The 22411-nt window shown below is 42.9% G+C and overlaps 1 protein-coding gene across 2 annotated transcripts in view; it reads right to left on the bottom strand.

Annotated features, from left to right (window-relative positions):
- The window catches only part of notch3 (notch receptor 3), a 37040-nt gene extending 19218 nt beyond the window's left edge, over window positions 1-17822 (bottom strand). The window contains exons 1-8 of one of the 2 annotated variants that reach the window (XM_053675442.1): window positions 17422-17822; window positions 15371-15437; window positions 3191-3370; window positions 2500-2835; window positions 1211-1333; window positions 886-1119; window positions 649-804; window positions 184-369 (exon numbers count right to left, since the gene is read on the bottom strand). In XM_053675442.1, coding sequence (XP_053531417.1) covers window positions 184-369; window positions 649-804; window positions 886-1119; window positions 1211-1333; window positions 2500-2835; window positions 3191-3370; window positions 15371-15401 — 1246 coding nt within the window. In that variant the 5' untranslated portion in view covers window positions 15402-15437; window positions 17422-17822. The remainder of the gene's footprint in view (window positions 1-183; window positions 370-648; window positions 805-885; window positions 1120-1210; window positions 1334-2499; window positions 2836-3190; window positions 3371-15370; window positions 15438-17421) is intronic. The other variant, XM_017454356.3, reaches the window with a different exon arrangement.
- Window positions 17823-22411: the final 4589 nt, after the last annotated feature.

Genomic DNA, 22411 nt, shown 5'->3' with positions numbered 1-22411 from the left:
TACGGCTCGAACGTACGGTCAAGAGCCCCCACGACTCACTTTCCAAAAGAGGTTATTATGTAATACATGCTAAGCATTACTCGTTGCTCCTTCATGACTCTGGTGACTGCTGATTGTACAGTGTTGTGATAGTGCAACATCAAGCCTGCTCTGGAGCATGTGACGCGAAGTCTCTGGGCATACCGGGCATGCAGATACAGGAGAACTGTCCGATGCGGTCGAGGCAGGTGGCGTCATTCTGGCAGGGCATGGACAGACACTCGTTGATGTCAATCTCACAGCGAGGGCCGGTGTAGCCACGGCCACACTGGCACTGGAACGATCCCTCTGTATTCACACACTTTCCAAAGTGCTCGCATGGGTTGGCACCTGAAAATATAGTTTCCATTTTCATTTCAAGAAATCCAAGGAAGAGTACCTAACTTAGCAGGGTAGCTCTGCAGGCTCTGCAGTTAAACGGTTCCCCGGTACTACATGATATTTTCGTACTGCACATGAAAATTTTGAACCGTGAAATGACTAATTCAACTAGAATGCACTAGAAACTAGAACGCTGCATCCTTTTCTTTCGTTTACAAAATGTGTCATTGTTTGTCATGCGAATAAAGCGCACCGAATTGAATAGTGGTAGAGTGAGGGTAAACGTACCGATGGAACACTCATCCATGTCCTGGTTACACGCTCCACCGACAAAGCCGGCCGGGCATGTGCAGATGGCACGGCCGTTCAGAGGGTTGGTGTCGCACACGGCACCTTCGTTGCAGGGGTTACTGACGCAGGCATCATCCAGGTGGCACAGCAGACCTGCAGTCAGAAATCAGAATAGTTCAGAACCAAAGCAGTGAAATGAGGGGTACAATGGACTGTGCGTGTAGGGAACCATACCAGTTTTGCCCACTGGACACTCGCAGAAGAAAGACGCCACACGGTCATGACATGTAGCTCCATTAAAGCACACGGCAGTGGCGCAGTCGTCGATGTTCTCGCTGCAGTCGTTGCCGGTCCATCCGTTCACGCACACACACGTGTGGCCGCCATTGGTGTTGAAGCACGTGCCACCGTTGTGGCAGGCGTTCGGCTGCATCAAGCACTCGTTTACGTCCTCGGCACAGTACTGACCTGACGGCGCAAACACACAGGGTTATCACACCTGGGAAAAGATCCCAAATCTGGTATACACAGGTCTTACTGTGCGTACAAAGTCAAATACCTGTCCACTCAGGTGGGCACTGGCAGTTGTAGGTGTTGACTCCATCTACACAAATCCCACCATTCATGCACTTGTGGCCAGGACAGTCATCCACATTGACCTCACAGTTAAGGCCACTGAATCCTAGAAGCCATAAACAATTCCAGATCAGTAAGAGAGATACGACATGATAAAACAGCAATACTGTAATACATTATACCACAATACATTAGTACTGACTCTCTGGTACTGGTACTCACAAGAACATGTAGCTGATTGAATGTTAATATATAATTTTGTACTGAATGTTTTCTTTTCTCTCCTTCCAGACCTATATTACGGCCTTTCTGCAAATTTCATAGTTATGTCACGTATTATGGGTCCCATGGATCTGGGATAACGATCCTCTCAACACACTTAGTACTGTTTGACGTTATAGTATACAGTAGTAGAAGAGTAATCATTTGTAATCCTATTATTAGGTGTCACTCAAAAGAGAACAGGTTTCCTTTTGAGTCTGGTTTCTCTCACGCTTTCTTCCTCATGCCGTCTCAGGAATCCTTTTCCTTTCCCACTGTTGCCTCTGGCCGGCTCATTAGGGACTTCTGTAAAGTTGCTTTGTGAAAATGTCTATTGATAAACGCTCCGTACAAAATAAAGACATATGCCACTTCTATACTGTACTATAGAACAGATCCTTAAATTCTTACTGGCTGTGGTGCAACCTTCTACAATCGTGTGTAAATCATCACTACTTCAAAATGTAAGCAGTCTTCGAGTACCGTGATGTGATATATGTGACATTTTGCCCTCCAATAGGTCACACCTTATAACTCTGACTCACTCAGACTCTACAACGATGACTAGCCAGGACATTAAAAGGTCTAGTGGGTGTTGGAGTGTTTACACTCTCTCCTGGCAGTTCCCACAGTAGCATCAGGCTGGCCCGAGCGAGGGCCACCCTCCCTGCTAAATTTGCTTGTTTTAGATTCGCTCACATTTTCAATGACTTCCTCTCTGGCAAGGGCCATTTCCTGCCTGCTCCCTAGAGGGATCGCAAGAGGGCCATAAACTAAATTCCTCCCTGATGTCAAGCAGCCTTGCTTCTCCTCACACCGCCCACCCCCTACTTTCTTCTCTCCCTCGCTCCTTTCTCAAAGCTATTTATATGAGGAAGACATTTGACCCATACGCGTCCTATAGCAGCGGCAATGTTTGGGAAAATCGTCACGGGAGCCCAGAGGCTAAGGATGTTCATGAGTGTGGGAATGCGGTCATGGGAGTGTATATGCGTGTTCATTTGTATGTACCTGGCAGGCAAGCGCATTCATAAGTGTGGTCCCCAGTTTGATGGCAGGTCCCCCCGTTGAGGCACTGAGATGGCGCGCAGGGCTGAGTAAGCACCTCACACGTGCGCCCGCTGTAGCCAGGAAGACACTCGCAGAGAAACGAGCCATGTGTGTTCACACACATGCCTCCGTTCAGGCACTTTCCCGGCTTGCGGCACTCGTCGATGTCGTTCCGGCAGTTCTTGCCCTGGAAGCCGGGTGGGCACGAACAGTTGTAGTGGTTATTCCAGTTGGTGCAGCGGGCACCGTTAGCACATGGGCTTGTGGCGCAGGCATCGATCAGAGAGCAGTCCTGACCTATGCATACATAGTGAGACAGAAAGCTTTAATCATCCGGATACTAGAAGGATATTCTCAAATTCCTGGAGTAAGAAGACAAAACAACAAAAGAGCAAGAGACTGTGAGATGCATATAGGAAGGGAGGAGGAGATGGGCGAATATTATATTACCTCTCAGAGTGTATTTTTAGTATGTTCTACAATACACTCTAATATAACTGTGTACTTTGCTCAGAACAGGGAATTGCACATATGCTATGGATGCAGTGGATAGGTGGAGTTTAGGTGCTTAAACCTTGCATGGAAACATGGTGTCTAATACAGCGTAGCATAAATAACATGATCTTAAACACACACTTCCATTTAGGTTTACCTCTAAAGCCTCTCTGGCATACACAGGTATACTGCGGTATACCATTCGCCACTTGACTTTTGCAGGCGGCTCCGTTATGGCATGGCGAGCGGTGGCATGGGTCTAGGTGTTGGCACAGCGGTCCAATGTACCCGGGCCGGCACCTGAAGGTTTGAGCATGAAGAATATGGAATGAGAGACCTGGCAAACAAGGAAGAAACGTTCAGCATTTCTTAATGCAGTCGGGAGCTCCACCTCTCAATGACAGTCCTGCCAAGATCTGACACAGACCGTCTGGCTTTTTCATTACCACAACTCAGACTGTATATTAATACTGCCTGAACTGGTTCATGTCAAGACAAACACACACACACACAGACAATTGCATGCACTGGGACAGATGCAATATATCATTTGTTCTTCTCTGAAATGGACAAACCCACTATCCAAATTCCCCCAATATTCCCAAGCTTCACCATTTCTCTCTGTCTATGCCAGCTCCCATTCCACCATCATTACTCTTTCTGCAGAGTCCAGCCAAACACTATTTCCGTACTCAGACGAAGACAAGCCAGTCAGCTAACAGCAGGATTTACCTACTTTACTCTCAAGATAAGCATGTAACAAAGGCCTAATATACAGCACAAGGCTTCATTTGCTCAATAAAAAAGAGAAGCCACTCAAAATACCAAAGAGAACATGCTATAGAAATTAGATGTTGGTCAAACTGCTTTGTAAAGGACTTTCAGTGGTTCATTCCATTCTGTGTTCCATGGCTTTCCTTGTGTGTTGTATAGTATCTTGATAGACGGCTTAGCGCGACCTGAAACTGCACAGGCGAGATAACACACAAACGGCTTTTGGGTTTTAAAGGTCGTCTCTGGGGTCTGAGCCAGTTCGCCTAGTGTGTGCAGGGTAACCCTACACTCACCCGGGGAGCCCACGCTACAGGATGGGCGCCCACATCAAACGGGCTGTTTGAAGCTGATGACAAGGCCTGTTATGGCTGATCGCTCCCGCCCTCAGGCTCTCTCTCTTTTCACTGTAAACCAAACTCCTGGCCAGTGAAAACAATGGCTTTTCCTCGGCTCTCTGTTATAGGAAGGCCACTTTTTTTACTCCAAGCTATCTCATCCTTTACTGCCTCCTTTGTGACCTGCAGCTCCTCCCCTTGTACTCATCTGATTGGTAGTTTTTTGTGACTCCGACGGGGGCTTGTCTGTACCTATGTGGCATCTGGCCTCTAGGGGGCTCTAGACTGGCTCATAAAAAAAGAAAACTGCTCTAAAGTGTGGTGACGGGTTTTTTTTTCTTCTCCTCAGCATGCCAATGAATGGAAGGGGGGAAAAAAGCCACATTTGGCTAGATGGCCCTTCCAAAATGACCAATGATTAGGGTTTGAGCTGTAGTTCTGGAGTTCTTGTTCAGTTACGAGGGCTATGCCTCCTCCTTCAACTTCGCTCCAGGCCCCTGGAGCATTGCACTGCCTTCCCTATGAAACCTCTTACATGCTGGGAGGTCAAATGTCAAAGGTCAGCAGTCTGATTGTGATGATAATGTTTGCAAGGCTGAGGAGCTAGGGGGTGGGGTGTCTGTTTTAGGCTAGAATGTCTTCGAAGTATTGTGGAGGAGATGGCTGGGCAGTGGTCTAGGGTCTGCTACAGAGGGAATGTCATGTCATACTTCCTGTAATCCTCAGTCTCCTGCTCTGAAAACAGTCACCCTATCGCCGAATCGCAGATCTCTGTTGCCCCAGCAACCTCACAGACGAATGAGCAAGTCTGACACACCACCAATCAGCCCCTACCCTTCGTCCCCTCGGCTATTTGTCATGGCTTGCCGGGGTTTATTTAGAGGCAAATTAACTATGTCTGGAATTTCTGGTGTCACTGGAAAAATGAAACCAGAGGTCTCGGCACAAAGGACGGGCTGGAGGGACGGGCTGGAGGGACGGGGAAGGGGACGCACATCGAGGTTTCTTTACAAGCATGCAGTCTGACACTCCAACTCTTCAAAATCTGACCAGTCGCTGTAAAAAAAAAACAACCCCACTGGAAAAGCCTCTGTGTCCTTACAATAATTCTTTCTTCTCAACAATCCCTTTGAGGATCTAACCGGTGTGCATGTAAGATGCAGAGTATGTCACGGAATCTCTTACTAATTATCCCGGCTGGTGAACGTTAACAAGCCATACGTTAAGCTCTTGTTTTAAAACTGTAAAAGATTGTGAAACGTAAAATAAGGCAGAGACAACCGTTCTTTGGAAGACATAGATCGGGTCTTGAAAAGCTGCATTTGGGATTTTAAAGAGATACCGGATTTGTTGGAACTTTTACAGAGTCTAGGTGTCAGAACGCATTAATGCGCGTATGTGGGCGTATCGGGATTCGTGAATTCACAATCCGTGTCTGGATTGTAGTCCTTGAAGAATGCCTCTGGATATGAACTGAATGTGCAGATATTGGTCAGGCAGCCACAGGAGGGAGGACAGGAAAGGATAGGTTATTTGTCCTCATGTGTAGTACGGCAGCCAAAACACACATTCTTTTGTCTCAAATTTGGCCGTGCCTATCGTTCTATTCCTACAACATGGAGCCAGGAGTAAAAACGTCTCGTTAACGTACTCCAACATAACGTACATTTCCAGAAATGGATGCTGTTCTAGATGTTTCTATCCACTGTAGCAAGTTGTAGTCAATCAAATGCAGATTATTATTCGTTTCTCAGTAGGTGCGGGATGTTATGCACCACGGCCAACACGACAGATTCAAAGTCTTGACCCCTGACCCCTGAGGAAGCGAGTCCGGTACTGGTCTAGAGAGTTGGCAGAGATGATAATTCCGGCATGTCACAACACTCCTGAAAGCTCACGGCAGCTGCAGCCGAGTGCTTCCTATCTCTCCACATCTGTCCACATCCGTCAGCCCAGTTCCAGCTGGTGTTTTCCAGGGCTTACGAGCCAAACAACAGCACCGTTATGCCTTCTTAATAAACTTTACACACATTCATGCATTCTTCTGATACAACCCCATGCATGTGAGTGCGCCTGGTACACACCCAACACAATACCCATGATAATATTTGGTCTGTCAATAAAAGTAAGCTAAGGTCGACATCTGATAGAGTGAGTAGAAGGCAAACCACTTCAGACACTGATGCAAAGAAAAAACAAACACAACCACAGTAACTCCCATGCGCAGACTATTGCTCAATACACACACTCAAACGAACACTGGGTAATGTTTATCAAGCTCCTGGGAGCAAGAGTGCTGAGTGTAGGATCGTTTTTTTTTTCCCGTCTCACAATGCATCACCCTATGATCGTATGTACTGAGGGAGTTGATCCTAGATAAGCACTCTTAATCAGAGAAATTTGATAAACATGTGCCGAACCTGGGACTTACAAACCTGGTCTGCTCCTCTTGGAGTGCTGGTGGGAAGAGTAAAAGAAAGCTGCCTTGAACATAATACTTATTGTACAAAGAAAAATAAACAACACCGCATGTACTGTAAGAACAGATCTTCCCTATGACAGAATAATGATATATATATCACTATAAAGTGTATCAAAGTAGTTGCATGGGAGGTGATGAGTCAAGGTTTTTTTTTTTTTTTAAGGATGCTGATGAAATGATTTATGTGTGTGAATCTCATCGACTCAGCTCCTTATGGGAACTCTATGCTGTTTTTCCTGCTCTGGAGGTCAACAGGGCAGGTAACTGAACACCACTCTTACCAGCGTTAGTCCATAGAATCTTAAGGTCGTGGCACCTGTAGAGGAGAGGCGCAAACACGATGGCTCATCACAAAAAGGAGCTCAGTTCGGTCATGGTCTGCCAGCCACTGAGCATGGGAGAATTCCTGTTGGAAAAAGTCCAGTCCTCCCAGGTACTTCAAGACAAGCATCCCACAAACAATAAACATACATGGCATAGGGAAGGTGCTTCTCATGGTGCAAAATGGTTTTATGTTACTCTGTGTGTGTTTTAATGTCATATAACTATAAAAAAGAAACGACCTGGAATGACTGATTCATTCATTAGAAAGAACGAAAAAAAAAAACCTATATGAGAAACTCTTTGCAAAACCTGGTCTGCTACAATGTCTGGCACATAGCACAACCCCCATCCCAAACTCTACAAGTGGGGAGCAGCACAATTCCTTTGTAAAGAGTCCATACTGACACCACAGTGCCAACAAGAACCCCCTCCACTCACACCCACACATCCACCCACCCACCCACCCACCCATCCAACTCCCCCTTTTCTCATAGAGGAACCAAAGTGGGGGTAGGGGGGCATTTTGTGGCCCAAATAAAAGAGCTAAAGTAGTCAGAATCCCATTGTGTTAGTAAGGAGGGAGGGGGAGGGGGCAGTGACCCAAACAGCCAGTCTTTCAGGCCTGTTCTTATACGGACCAACAGACCTCAGCTGTAGCCTGGCAACAGTAACCCATGGCTGGGGAGAGACAGAGGAGGGGTGCGCTTTGGAGACAGGGTTTCATAAGGACTGTTTCAGGACCCGAATTTTCTCCCTCTGTATGCACGGCTGAATTAGACATCACAGTCAAAACCAATAAAACTGAAACTGAATGTGAGTTTTCCCAAAGAAATTCCAAGGTTTGTCCATAACAATAGGCCTAACAATGGGAACAACCTGCCTATTGATTGATATTTCCACCAACAAACCACTAAAAGAACATTACCCCATCCACAGAACCAGCGACACATTCCCCTTGCATCAACAACCAGTCCGTTCTCAAATCTGTGCTTTTCTTCCTGTTCTCCTAAACTGCACTGCCTCACGTTTATCTCTGCTTTAAAGATCAGGCTCAGATTGGAAGGGAGTGGTTTTGTTATTTAACGTGATAATGATAATGATGCAAGATAGCAGAACTGCCAAACCACCCCCTGGCCAATAAAAAAAACAAAAAACCAAGCACTGAATGCACGACCAGAAAACAAGACAGTGTACAGATCTCTGCTACATCTTATACTGTTGCGTTTATAATTAAGTTTTGTTTGAGAGGCTAAAAGTAGCTCAGAATTTCTCCTATTGCTAACAAGGCAACCATAACCACATCGCATGTACCATGGAGTCGAGGTCTTCCAAAACATTCTTCGATGTGTTTTGCCACAAAAACCCTACCCCACCACCCAAAATGGATCAAATCCTTGGGAACTTTCGGAGATGGTCAGGCCTGACAATAAATACCACAAACCAGGGGAAAGATCTCTTAAAATGGTAGCTCTGTAAAACCATTCAATGAATCATTTATTTCTCAACCACAACATTTAATTTTCATGTTACTCAACAAGACTTTTTCACCATTAGCTATTATTTCCTGTTCCTCGGCATTTACACAATCGTACAAATGCTGGAAAAATGAGTGAAAAGAAATGTTGGGGGCAATGTTGCGCAAGGAACTCAAGATCTCTCTTTTTTTATCAGTACCCCATGTCTTTGCAGGATAATATATACATTTATGTATATTTTGGAATTTGGGAATTTACCCCCATTTGGGCAGGTACGATCACTAAAGTCAGGACTGAAACAACCAGTCCAACATCGGTGGTGTTTCTTCCAACGGATCCTTCAGCAAATGTATTTCCGAACCTGATAAAATGGAAAATGTCCCATAAGTATCAATGTCACTCTGATTCAGACCAGGCACTCAGTAGGAACTCAGTAGTCCACAGTGCCAAAGAGCAATAACATAGCTTTATCACCCACAGATTCAAACAAAGGCCGCCGTTCCTTCTTTTATCCCCTTCACCGTCTAATAAACACCAAAGCAAACAGCACCACATCGTAAAACCTGACCACAATGCACCTGCATGGCCAACTCTCAGTCTGAGTGGATTAGATTTGTGCGGAAGCCATCGTTATCCTGGGTTTTATCACTGAACAGGTAGCACTGGGTTACTGATATTAATAATGTCTCTCAGGCCCACAAAAGGACCCGCTTTCCATTTGTGCCAGTGAAATATCACACAGGGTCTGTATGAGATCCGAATTAAGCAATATGATGAGCCAGACAGGGGGTAAGCGAAACAGAGGGGTCAGGAGAAGTCATCGCTTCCTGTTCTAGAGCTTGGGAACTAGTACAGCCTTCTCACAGCCTCTTACATCGTTCATTCCCCCATATGGTCTCGACGTGCGTCCAATAAGAGTGCAGTTTACCAGGTTGCTCCAGCTTACTGTACATCGGATCAGTTGATTCAATCTGTCCATCAGATGAATACAAACTAATATTGGTGCAAGCCTACATGGCTATGTCAATTTAGAGACGCTCGAAAATATTGTTCAAAGCATTCCACTGGACAGTGCTCGAGACAGCCGGAGAGGAAGAAATCTTATTAAACATTCCTCCCTAATCCATCAAAAAGAAAGTAGGATGAACAAGCTGCATGAAGCCAAATGTGTCTTAATGAGCAGGCAGTGAAGACTGTACTGAAGTTATGCGTTTTGCTTTGCGTGTAGCTAAGTCTTAAAACGTAGAAATCAAATAATAGTAGCGATTATGGGTTAAAAACGAACATAGAAGATGTTTTGGGGCAACAGGCAGTGTCTGTTGAATGCCTCTGGCCACATCCATCTGTTCTCAAGACACAGAAATTCCACGGATCATCAAACCAATCCTCAATTTAAAGACTCACTTTACTACCGAGGTCAGGGTACCACCATGAACAACACACAGTACTCGTTCTCAAACCGAGGAACAGAGAGACGAGAGAGAACGCTCGTCTCCGCCTTGTGGGTTTGCTGACGACGTTCTTTTATCTACAACCCACAGTTCTTAGAGACTTCGCAAGAGAGTGACCGAAGCCGTCATCCGTCTGGTAAGATGAGCTTCCACATCTCTTCACTGTGTCTGTATGTGTGTGCGTAGAGGCCCTCCACCTCCGGTCCTCCATGAGCCTGTCTGTCTCGGCATGGGGCAGCAGGCCACTCAAAGGCAGCACCTGGCCCTCCACTCTTCTTTTGTAAAGGGCTGACTTCAGTGGATTACCATCACAACATCCACCAGCTGTCCCCTGGATCCCGGCTCAACCCCCTAGACACCCCCCTATTCCTCCAGCTGGAGCCTCTCTGAATGACACCCTCACAATCTGCCTAATTATCTCGCTGCTTCAGCTGGGACTTTATCCCACAGTTGAACGCTGCTTGCTTGTAAGCACTCCACACAGGGGTGGGATGAGATCAGGGGGCTACTGAAACAGGCACTCCAATGAGACTTCCTGACTCTTCACCTAGACTCACATTCCTAGACTCACCAACAAGTGCTATGTCACACTTTGTGATTCGGATCTCGGCAGAAGACTGACTTGAAGCATGATGGACCGTGTACCAAGTTCTAAGACCTCAACCTACGTCAATGCTTCTAAACGTAATACAAGTTCAACAAAGCATTACGGCATCAGACTTGACCAAATAAGACCGGACCGTTTGACGTGGTGATGGCCCACGAAGAACGTTAACCCTGAGAGTAACCCTCCACCGATATGACTGTGGACTATTGTGAGCAAGCACTCATGGGAGAGAGTTACTCAGGGATTACTTCTGTAAGCTGTCAGGTACTACGCTGGTCACTAAAATTCTAGGGGCAGTGCACCATGAAGTGAAAAGGGGCACAAGTAAGTGAAAAAAGAGTGGTATTTTCATAAATTGTAGGTCACAGACCGGACAGGTTAGTCTTTGGTGTCAGACCAATAAAGCAGTCAAGTACCATGATAACTAGGACAGTCACAATAGCTGTCCCGGGGCAGAATTCACATAATATTAGTCACCTGAGACTGCTTAGAAAGAAAGAAGGTAAACATGAAGTCTAAACAACCTAAAAAAAAATCTATTTAAAAAAAGCACGCTTAGCAATTCATAGCAATTTGGCACGGCAAGATCAATTTGCTAAACAAAATATCGACCAAGTTTTTTTTTCTAATTTGTGCTACTAGTTGCCTGGACTTTATCCATTATTTTTGCCTGTTTTTCCAGCATTCTCATTCACCCTTTTCTTTTCTCGCATTCCCCCTCCTGCGGTGCCAGGTTACACGTTGCTATCTAAAAGAATAAATGGTCCTTTTCTGCAGTTTTGGATCTGGTTACGCCACGTTCCCTGGAGAAAGAGGCAGGAGGTGTGGTGGAGCGAGCTTGATGCTCTCTGAGCCAGTTCGACCGCTCTCCTGAGTCAAGCCTCTCGGTATGGTCGTGTTACCGCTCTGTAGTATGACATTTACTGTCCCCTTTCCTATTAGAAGCTTTTATTTAAAACAGAAAACAAAACAAAAAAAACCTCTCTGGGGGTCCAAAAATACAACATTACAGGACTTTCAATTTGGATTTTAATTACTTACATATCCTGTTATGACACACCAAGTATGCCTCTGTGCTCGAGTATGCGAGAAACAGGTCAAAGGAGGTTCATAAACCCTGTTAAATATTTACCTACACGTTTTAATACCGCTGAACCTGATGTCTGATGTGTAATGATTAAAAGACAGGGTTGGCTGTTCGTGTCCTACATATGTGCTTTCGGCTTGGGTGTCTTAAAGCGGCCACGTCTTTTATAGCCGATGTATTACTTTATTGGAGATCTGAAAGCAGGAAAAGAAAACCGCTCACCTTTTTATCTATCCGACTCTCCCTTAGATGGGGCACTGGTAAGAATATAGATCTAATCCGGCATTAGTTCTGTACGAGTGACATGGAAAACCCGATGTTGGGTCTACGAGCAAAACTCTGTGCTTGCCTTGATTCTTCCTCGCTTGGAAAAAAAGCGTCGTGTCAAGATGATTAAATGTAATTATAGACATTCTTATTCACCTGTCCCCTGTTTGTGAGTCTGCATAACGTTTCAGGGTTTGACCTGAACTGAGAGCTCATTCTTCATGAGCTGGTCAGTAACCAGGTAATAACAGTGCGCCTGAGGATACAACATTCACCGGGAACAAAAGACTGAACTTAGAAGGAAAGAAGAAGAAGGAAAAAAACAAAACACCTCGAGGGACAGAAAACAAAGACAAAAGCAAATGGGTTACGGATAAAGTATGCGCTGAAAGACTCGCAGCGTGCCTGTTGGTTTAAACATTAAATTAGAAATGCTTTAAAGATGTAGGGCTCTTAAATGAAGTAAAATTGACTGCAGTTAAAACCGAGATCACAGATATTCTCTAAAGAAAAAAAAAAAGCTTATTAAATCAAAGCATGTCTGCTTTTTTTATTTTTTTTATTTTTTTTTTTTAGATTAAAGGACATTCTTGTGGCACAGCATATTATATTTAAAGTCAAGTAGTAGTCATGCATTACAGAGCTAATAAAGTGACTATAAAAGAGAGCTATGAGGGCAAATCTTATTATACCGAATAACCACATTATCCCATTTCATTTGTTTCCACAGCTTGCGGATTCTTCATACGGTGCAATATGAGTAAGTGTAGGGACTTCGGTTTGAACAACAACATAATTGCTATTGCCTGGTGTTATATGCAGCCACAGAGACGATTTCCCACATTTTCCTGAGTGTTACGGGGCAAAAACCCTAATCATGAATGAAAGCTAGAGTGTGCACACACACGGGCATACAACGGTTCAAATCAGGCACGAACGCTAAAACAACAGCCCCAGGCATTCATGTGATAACAATCACTTTGCATTAGCATACAGAGCGAAGACAAAAGCTGTGGGAAGCGGTAGAAATGGATGACCCAGAAAGTCCAAAACACTGCAAAGCAGCGTCGCTGCTGCGTTTTAGCTTTATTTCCCTAAACCCAGCCACTTGAAGGATCTTGTGGACAGGTGCAAGCGGCCCATGTGTCATCTAGTAGACATGAGAAGACTTGAGCAACATTGTTGTTCTATGCGCCTGGCAACCCATTCAGCCTCTCAGATCGAACACCTCAAAGCCACACAGCATGTTCGCTATAAAACAACAGAGAACGAGGGCCTGTGCCAAAAACAAAACAAAAAAATCCAAAATGCAGAAATGAAAGAAAGATGATAACCGTTGCCTTGAGACTGGCAACATTCCAACCTTCTTTCCAGCACAGCTGCAAGCGTATCCAACAGCCTCGTTTACAATCTGACACTTACGACCAAGGCTAAATCACAACAGCTAACCTGTACGCATGAAACAGCTAATGTCGTTAACACCTACTCCTTCCCTTTTCAAAACATTCAGTTAGGCGAGGTGAAGAGGTTAGCGCCTGAGAAGCTAACTGTGAACTGTGATGTAGGCTGTGTGTTCATTCTCCTGTTACACAACAGCTAAAGGAAAGTTTTACGTTTCAAAAGTTTCAAAATAGCTTCATAAAATCACATCGATTTTACTTTAGCCAAAAAACCCCCCAACCAAACAAACAAAAAACACTGCTTGGTTTTACACTTCAGCGAGTCGAGCACGTTTACCTTCGATCTTGAAACATTTTTGGTGATTAACACTTCCAAATTCCTAAAAGGCTTCTACTTTCTACCCTTTCTTTAAGGGTTCCAGCAGAGTGACAAACTGATTAACCATCAGAGGGCTAAACTGAAACTATATCTTGCTAGCGATGTGCTAATGACATTTTTTCCGAGTAAATATTATGATGTTCCACAGTAACGCTGACTTACCATAACTTTAAAGAAATAAAAAAAAGTCGGAAAATGTTCTTCAGAGCTGTGTTATACAAAAACCTTTTTGTTTCACTAAAGAACCATTTACTGGTTACTCAATCATTTTGGACTGGGGCGCTACAAAGTACGTTTAAACTTACACGGTCTGAAATGATTATTTGGTTATTTGTAGTACCGAACAAACATGGTACAGGACTAACATCCTAAAGTGGTTCTTCGTGAACCCTTCTCTGAAAGGAAAACACCCTTTTATAGGGTTCTACCAGAGGGACAACAACAACCCAAGAACCCTTAAGTGTGCTAATCTGAAGCTATATTGCTAGCAAAGTACTAATGACATTTTACTGATTAAACATTAAGTTGTTTCACAGCAGTGCTGACTGACTATCACCTTATATATATATATATATATATATATAAAGTATATAAAGCCATAGAAGAACCCTTTTGGTTCCCAAAACAACGTTCTGAAGATTCCTTAACCATTTTGGTTGGTGCTAGAAAGAAGTGAGTAATCATTTCCGACCACAGATGTTTAAATGTCCTGTGAAACCACTGGAAAAAAAAAGTTCTTTAGGGAAAAACAAAACAAAACAGTTATCTGGAATTGCTCTAAAGATAACAATGATAATGCGTCTTTATTGATCACGTATACATTACAGTTCAATTCAATTCAGTTTTATTTGTATAGCGCTTTTTACAATAGACATTGTCTCAAAGCAGCTTTACAGAAATATCAACATGGTATACAGATATTAAAGGTGCAAATTTATCCCAACTGAGCAAGCCACTGAGTGGCGACGGTGGCAAGGCAAAGCTCCCTAAGATGTTTTAAGAGGAAGAAACCTTGAGAGGAACCCGACTCAGAAGGGAACCCATCCTCATCTGGGTGAAATTCTTTTCTTCGTATACCCCAGCATGTTAGGAAGTTGGGGTCAGAGTGCAGGGTCAGCCATGATGCAGCGCCCCCTGGAGCAGAGAGGATTAAGGGCCTTGCTCAAGGGCCCAACAGTGGCAGCTTGGTAGTTCTATGGCTTCAACCCCCGACCTTCTGATCACTAACCCAAAGCATTAACCGTCAAGCCACCACTGGGACACGGTTTATTGGGAAATGTATGTATGTGGGATGTCTAGATTTCTCACAGTAAAAGTTCTAATGTGTCAGATGATGTGATATGGACCAAAACCAAAACAAGTGTAGGATTACTACATTAAAGGGGCTGAGATCAAGTTAAAATGGACGATATGGCCGACTCAATAATGAGCACAGACTGTAAGCGCTCAAGTTCTCCTATGAAACTTTTTTTAAAAATTAAAATAAACTCCTGCGTGATGTGTTTCTCAGTAAAAAAAAAATCTCAATGAAACATCAGGGTTGAAATATTAATGAGAATAATGTCAATAAACTGGCAGTAGTGAGCCATTTCCCAGACATTATCAAGGGCTTGCTCGTCGCTGACAGGTGCAGTTACTCTGAGCTGTGTCTTTCCTGCTCCTCCCACTACATCACTAATGAAAATAAAACAATGATGGCTACTCCTAAAAGAGCAAAAAAAAAAAAAAAAATTAAATCACGACCGGGGAAACTTACATGCATCTCGAGTCAATACACCTTCCCCCATTTTCACATGGTCTTTGTGAGTCCAAGCAGTGCAGTCCTGAGGAAAGACAACAAAAAAAACACACAGGCACATTTACACACATACACACTCATTGCATAGTGATACTCTGTGTTGTTGCTGTTGCTACTGTTTGCTCTCTCTCTCTCTCTCTCTTTTTGTGTGTTGCATTTCAGAGCTTTGACTGGGCACCTTTGCTCTCACACACAGTGCTTTTTTGGCTTGTTATCTGTGTGTGAATGGACGTGTAAACGAGATAACCATTCAGATTCATTCACAAAGACTTCAAAACGTGATTAAGAGCTCGTTCATGCTTTAAGTCTGATCGAGTTCACGCTTTTGGAGCTGTTTCTTATCAGCTGAGTTTGTGCGTAATTGCGCAAAGCTCCTGAACTGCGTGAATGCCAGCACTCGCCTGTTGATCGGATCTGTTTGAAAAGGATAGAAATGTGAACTCTGCGTCATAAACGTCACACGTCACAGTTCCTAATCATGTGTTTGGACACTTATTTATTATTATTGAGCTCGAAGTTTTGACGTGAGAATGAAGGATCAGCTTTGATGGATGGATGAAGGATTAATTAAACTGCACCAAATACGCACAAACAAGCAAAATCATTGCTGTGCTACGTTTGAAACTTTAATAAAGATCTAAAAAAAAGTTTTTTTTATCAAATTGCACGAGCTTTCTCCCATCCCCCAAATGAACCGCAATACAAAGTTCAATTCTTTATGGCTCTTTGTTCGTAAAACACACAGGGGGCGGGGGTACCAAAGTTACAGATCATAAACCAAAATCCTCATCCAATCCCACAGGTATAAATCCCATACAGAGCTTATATTACAACGCAAACTATCTCACACGTTTGCCTCTTGAAAAGCACGTTAAAAACCCCACGTGTGTAAAACGTACCGTGGAAACGCCGTACGAACCTCAGTGTTGCCCGGTATTTAGAAAATACTCTTTTGCATGCAAATCAGGGTCGGATCAAAATCAGACCGCTCCAAATTCTGTTTTAAATCTCTCTCTCTCTCTTTCTCGCTCTCTCTCTCTATCTCTCTTCCGACTTGTCGACTGTAAACTAGTGATGTTTTAAAAGCGTGATGGGTTTTGAAAACACTTCCAATCTGGCAACCCAGGTGCTCAACATGCTGCCGATTTCACCCCAGGCGCTTTATTCACGACGGTGCAATATTTTCTCACGGTCTGCTTTGCAATCACTCACTCACAACAGGGCAATACGGATTATATTCGCACTCAGATGTTCATGTACATCAGCCCTACCTACTTGCAGACTTTCATAATAAATAAATAAATAAATAAATAAATAGCCCAGCTGCCACAAATAACCCTTATATCTACTGTATGCACTATGCATGGATACAACGGGCTCCTCTTATAATGAACACACACACACATCATACATTTACATACATTAAGGATTTAATATAAACAGTGCATTTCATAGGATTTAATGCAAACACTGCATTGCATTTTGTTTGATGTGGCATATTTGAGTTACTCTTTGCAACTGTAGCGCGAGAGCTCTGACTCGTCGCACCTCCAAAGAAACTCCACTCGACTCGCGCGTGAGCTTGCCCAGGACGCTCATACGCAAATAATATTGTGTTGGTGATTTGCATATTACTAAAACGTGTTCATTGCACAAGTCGCGACAACGATTAGTAGATACATCATTCATCCTTGCTGTTGGATTTCCTCCAACCCAAAGTGATGAACCAAGCAGTTGAAGGACTTTAAATAAGGAATATAGGACTGACTCGGAAATGCATCAAGGGTAACAAAATACACTTTCTTTATAAAAAAAAAAAAAAAAAAAAAATTCTGGTGAAAATGCATGGGCAAATCTAAAACACGCACTGCTTTTCTAAGCCAATATAGATCTTCTGAAAGAAGTAAAGAAGCACGAGCGTGCCCTCCATCCCATCCGCACCGCGCGAGCAGGTTCTCTGCAACTTTCTTTCAATGAAGCAACAAATGAAGAAAAAGAGTGAAGCTCACCTTCAGACATCTGCACGAGACCCAAAACTGACAGCACTACCCAAAATCTGTAATCCCTCATATTTGTGGACATCTTATCCATCTCCTCTGTTGAAAGCGTCAACAATAATACATCCTTTTAAAAATCGAGAAAAAGACTGAAGTTCCCAGGGATCACTTTGAGAAAAAGCAGCCTCATAGAGTGGGGGTGGTTTCTCTTTTTCTTTCGCGGAAACTCTCTTCTTTTTTTTTTCTTTCTTTTTTTTTTAAAGCGTATTTCGGCGTTAGTCCAGTGCCGTATTTCCTCAATGCAGCTCGGCCGCGGTCGCAGTGCGACTCCGATCTCCTCCAGCAACTTTTGGGGAAAGTTTCTCCAACTCCTTCTCTCCTGCACTGAGATATCACTCCGCCCCTTCTCAGGCCTCAGTGCAATAAAGCGAGCAGTGAGAGCAGGGATATCCCTCCGCCCACTGAATAGAGGTGGAGAACGCTTCATTTTTACTTCGTGATCTTACTTGTGTTATTTAAAACATTTCTACTTCTGGTTATAATTGGATATATATATATATATATATATATATATATATATATATATATATATATATATATATATATATATATATATATACAATATTTTGTAACATACTTTTGCTTAATTACATTTCAAGACTTTTTTTTTTTACCCCATACATTTTCATTGTTATTTCTTACAATACATCGAAATCGTGACACAGATATTTAAATTTCACCCAGCTAGCAGTTCATTGCTTTAACCATGTAAAAGACATACAAATATACACATGGATTAGAAATGTTTGCTAGATTTCCTTTAATTTCTTTAAAAAGAATTCATAATCAAAGGGAAAATCCAAACCCCGCCCACAAACATATAGCCTCAAGCTTCTGAACGCATGGATTCAGTGGTGTGAGCAGTTATGGGGCTCTTTTCTTTTCTTTTTCAGTTTTCTTCTTCTTTCCTTCTGTTCTTTCTGTCTTTTTAAACCCATCTTTTCCTTTTCCGGTTCCTTGCTTCCTTCTTTTTTTCCCTTCCATTTTTCTTTCCACCTTAATATTGTTTTTGTTCAGTTTTCTCCTTCCTTCTGTTCGTGCTTTCTTTTTTTCCTTCCCCCTTTCCTTCCATTTAATCTTTCTTACCTTCTTTCTCCTTCCTTCCTTTCTTCTGTCGAGTTCTCCTTCCTTTCTCTCTTCCCTTCAATTTGTTCTTTTCTTTTTTTATTTTCTCTTCTACATTCTTTCCTTCCTTCCATCTGTCCTTGCCTTCTTTTTCCTATCCCTTTTCCCTGTTTTTTCTTTTCTTTTTCATGTTTTCTCCTTCCTTCCTACTTTCTATTCTAGCATTCTTTTTCCTTGCCCTTTTCCCTTACATTTTTCTTATGTTTTCCTGTTTTTCCCCTTCCTTCCTTCCTTCCTTCCTTCCTTCCTTCCTTCCTTCCTTCCTTCCTTCCTTCTTTTTCCTCTCACTTTCCCTTTGTTTTTTCTTTTCTTTTTCATGTTTTCTCCTTCCTTCCTACTTTCTATTCTAGTATTCTTTTTCCTTTCCCTTTTCCCTTACATCTTTTCTTATGTTTTTCCTGTTTTTTTCCTTTCTTCCTTCTCTTCTTGCCTTCCTTTCCTCTCCCTTTTCCCTTTGTTTTTTCTTTTCATTTTCATTTTTGTGTCGCTCCTTCCTTCCTTCCTTCCTTCCTTCCTGTGTTTCCCTTTCCTTTTATTCCTTCCATCGTTTTTAATTTGTCTTTTTTCCCCCCTCCAAAATTTCTCCTTCTTTCTGTCCTCCCTTCTTTCTGTTCCTTCTTTCCTCTCCTTTTCTTCATCCCTCCATTTCTCTCCTCATCATTTCTCATTGCTTCTAACTTCAACTGTCTCAACATAACATCGTTATGTGATCGCTTATGCAATTGAACAAAATGGGGGGAAAAAAATGTCTTATTAAACTTTTACTTTCAGTTAAAATCACACGTCTGGACGTATTTGCACTTTCGCTCGGTTAAGTGCTCTTCTAACCGAGATTTGGACACACTATACCCCCGTTTTCACTTAAGTTGAACATTTTCCACACTCCCTATTCCAAATAATAAAGTTAAAGACTTCATGGCAGGGATTGAGCAAAGCATTACCACATGAAACATCCCGGGTTTATGAGAGAAGTTATGTGTTCAGGTTCCTCGATCCAGGAAAAATAAAAGCTTTCTGAGCCTTCCTCGGAGTATTATTACTTAAATAACTTGTTTGCTTCAAGCATTCAGGGGAAAAGACAAGACCTGGACAAACTAAAGCAACCCAAAGCAGATGTCCCTTAATGTAAGTGCAAGTCCTAACTGTTGTGGTTGTAAAACTTGGTAATGAATAGTAATTCAGCAAACACAACTCTGAAACTGAGATGCTGTGCCGCTTTGATCTGACCTGTGAGCTCCAAGAAGTCCGGCCATGCCAAGAATTACACCCTGTATTTGTGCTTTCGTGACAAGTTCATCATCTTTTTTATTTTTTCTGAAAACAGGCCATTACTAGATTACTGAAAGATTTTGTAAAAACATTTCATCCAAGTCATCATCAAAGATATGTGATTTATTTACCCACTGCAGTCAGGGACCCTTTTAACTGTAAAAAAAAATAAAATAAAAAAAAATTTCCATGGACCCCTTTAGTCCAGATTTATTTTATGAACTACATACATATTATTCTCGTTATATTATTTTCGGCAATAACATTTTGCCTATTTATTGGAGCGTTTTAATTCCTGGACTTGAAAACAACTTAGGTTCAAGTTGATATATTAATAGACTGAGTTGCTTTTGATTGATTGAGGTTTGGATTAAACCCATCCAGTTCAACTGACCAGATCAATGGGTTCATAATGATAAGAACTCAATAATAAATATAATAACTTTGATAACGTTGTGTTGTGAACAACAAAAATCAACCTCATCACCCCCTAACATTCCATAGGATTCATGATAAAAGTGAAAATCCTAACCCCGCCCTCAAACACAGCCTGGACCTTATGAGCACACGGACTAAGCCTTGTGAGCAGTTATGAAATTGAAAGTGTGATCTTTTCTTTTTCTTTTCCCATTTTCTCCTCCCTTCCTTCTGTTCTTTCCGTCTTTTTCCATCCGTCTTTTTCTTTTCTGGTTCCTTCCTGCCTTCCTTTTTCCTTTCCCTTTTTCTTTTCATTTTACCTTTCTTTTTTCAGTTTTCTCCTTTCTTCTGTTCGTGCTTTCTTTTTTTCCTTCCTCCTTTCCTTCCGTTTAATCTTTCTTACCGTCTTCGTTTTTCTCCTTCCTTCCTTCCTTCTGACGAGTTCTCCTTCCTTTCTCTCTTCCCTTCAGTTTGTTCTTTTCTTTTTTATTTTCTGTTCTACCTACCTACCTTCCTTCCTTCTGTCCTTGCCTTCTTTTTCCGCTCACTTTTCCCTTTGTTTTTTCTTTTCTTTTTCATTTTGTTATCCTTCCTTCCTACTTTCTGTTCTTGCATTTCCCGCCCTTTCCCTTTCCTTTACATCTTTACTTTTTCCTGCTTTTCCTTCCTTCTTTCCTTCCTTCTTTCCTTGCCTTCTTTTTCCTCTCCATCTTCCCTTAGTTTTTTCTTTTCTTTTTCATTGTTTGTCTTTCCTTCCTGCGTTCTGTTCTTGCATTCCCTTTTTCCTTTCGCTTTCCCCTTACATCTTTTTCAAATTTTTTCTCGTTTTTTCCTTCCATCTTTCCTTCCTTCCTTCCTTTTTCGTCTCCCTTTTCCCTTTGTTTTCTCTTTTTCTTTTTCATTTTCCCCCGTCCTTCCTTCCTTCTTTCCTTTCTTCCGTTCCTTTCAAAACAAGTTCATCCTCTTTTCTTTTCCTTCTCTAAAGATTGAACAATTTTTCCAAGACATTTCACCCAAGTCATCATCAAAGATCAAACATATGCCATTCACTTTACCCACTGATCAAACGTTTTGGAATTAGGGTCCCCCACGTATCCACCTACCCCCGGGTTATGCTCCACGAACCCCACTTTGAGAAGCACTGACTTCTCAAAGTTCTGAGCATACTTTTCACAGAGATGATGTCTGCGAGGGTTGCACAAAAACAAAACCATCTTTGTGAGCCCTGCAACTCTTTCTCATCGGTGGTTGTGTATGAGTGCTCCAGTACTGCAGGTGGCGCTATTAAAATCCGACTGACTACAGGAAGAAAACCGCTGACCCTCGAAGTCTTGATTCAGCTTGGTCGTGTAGCGTGTTCGTCTGCCCAGCTGACCTGTGCACAACATGACGAGCGAAGCCTCCACGTGACATCCGACATGACTCTGTGAATCGAATTGCTCATGAAAGCCTGCATGAATCATACACAGGTTTTTAGACAAACAAATGACTCTCTCTGCCATGTGTTCGGTTGTGCTTGTGTTTTCGTCCACGCCGCATCGCGTGATCAGTCGACGGACGATGGTGCCCGTGGGCCGGAAGTGAGTGTAGACGCCGGTTCTGTACACCCTGCCCCGCTGTACTCTTTCTCTCTACATATAGAGCCTCGCTTGTTCTGTGGCACCGAGCAGAGCTGCTCGCTTACAGAGACAATGCTGCGCATTTGAATAAGAAAAGGCCTGCTGCATTATGACACAGTTTCTCTCCGCAGGAGGCACAGTAGGAGAAGAGGGGGAGCGCAGAAACGTTCAGAGATTTGCTCTGACCCCCACTCACCACCGTCCCTACCCGTCCTTGAATAAATTAACGGCGAGCAAGCGAGGTTTAAGTGCAGCGAAGTTCGTTACGGAGAGTGTTTTGGGGTTCGCCTGAAAAGAAAGCTTACACTCACTCACTCACTCACTCACTCACTCACCAAGCACCTGGAACATTTTGGCCCTGGAGTGTGGTATTGTTTACTACACAAGGTTTGTACGTGCTTTAACACGCTGACACATTTACGAGGACTAGTCTCCTTTATTTTATACCAGGCCGTTTTTCAACAGACGCGCTTTTATTCTTGTGTTTTGCTTTCCAAGCGTACATTTATTTT

Source organism: Ictalurus punctatus, chromosome 24 (genome assembly GCF_001660625.3).
Source record: "Ictalurus punctatus breed USDA103 chromosome 24, Coco_2.0, whole genome shotgun sequence".
Taxonomy (NCBI): Eukaryota; Metazoa; Chordata; class Actinopteri; order Siluriformes; family Ictaluridae; genus Ictalurus; species Ictalurus punctatus.
This window is presented reverse-complemented; position numbering and strand designations above follow the sequence as displayed.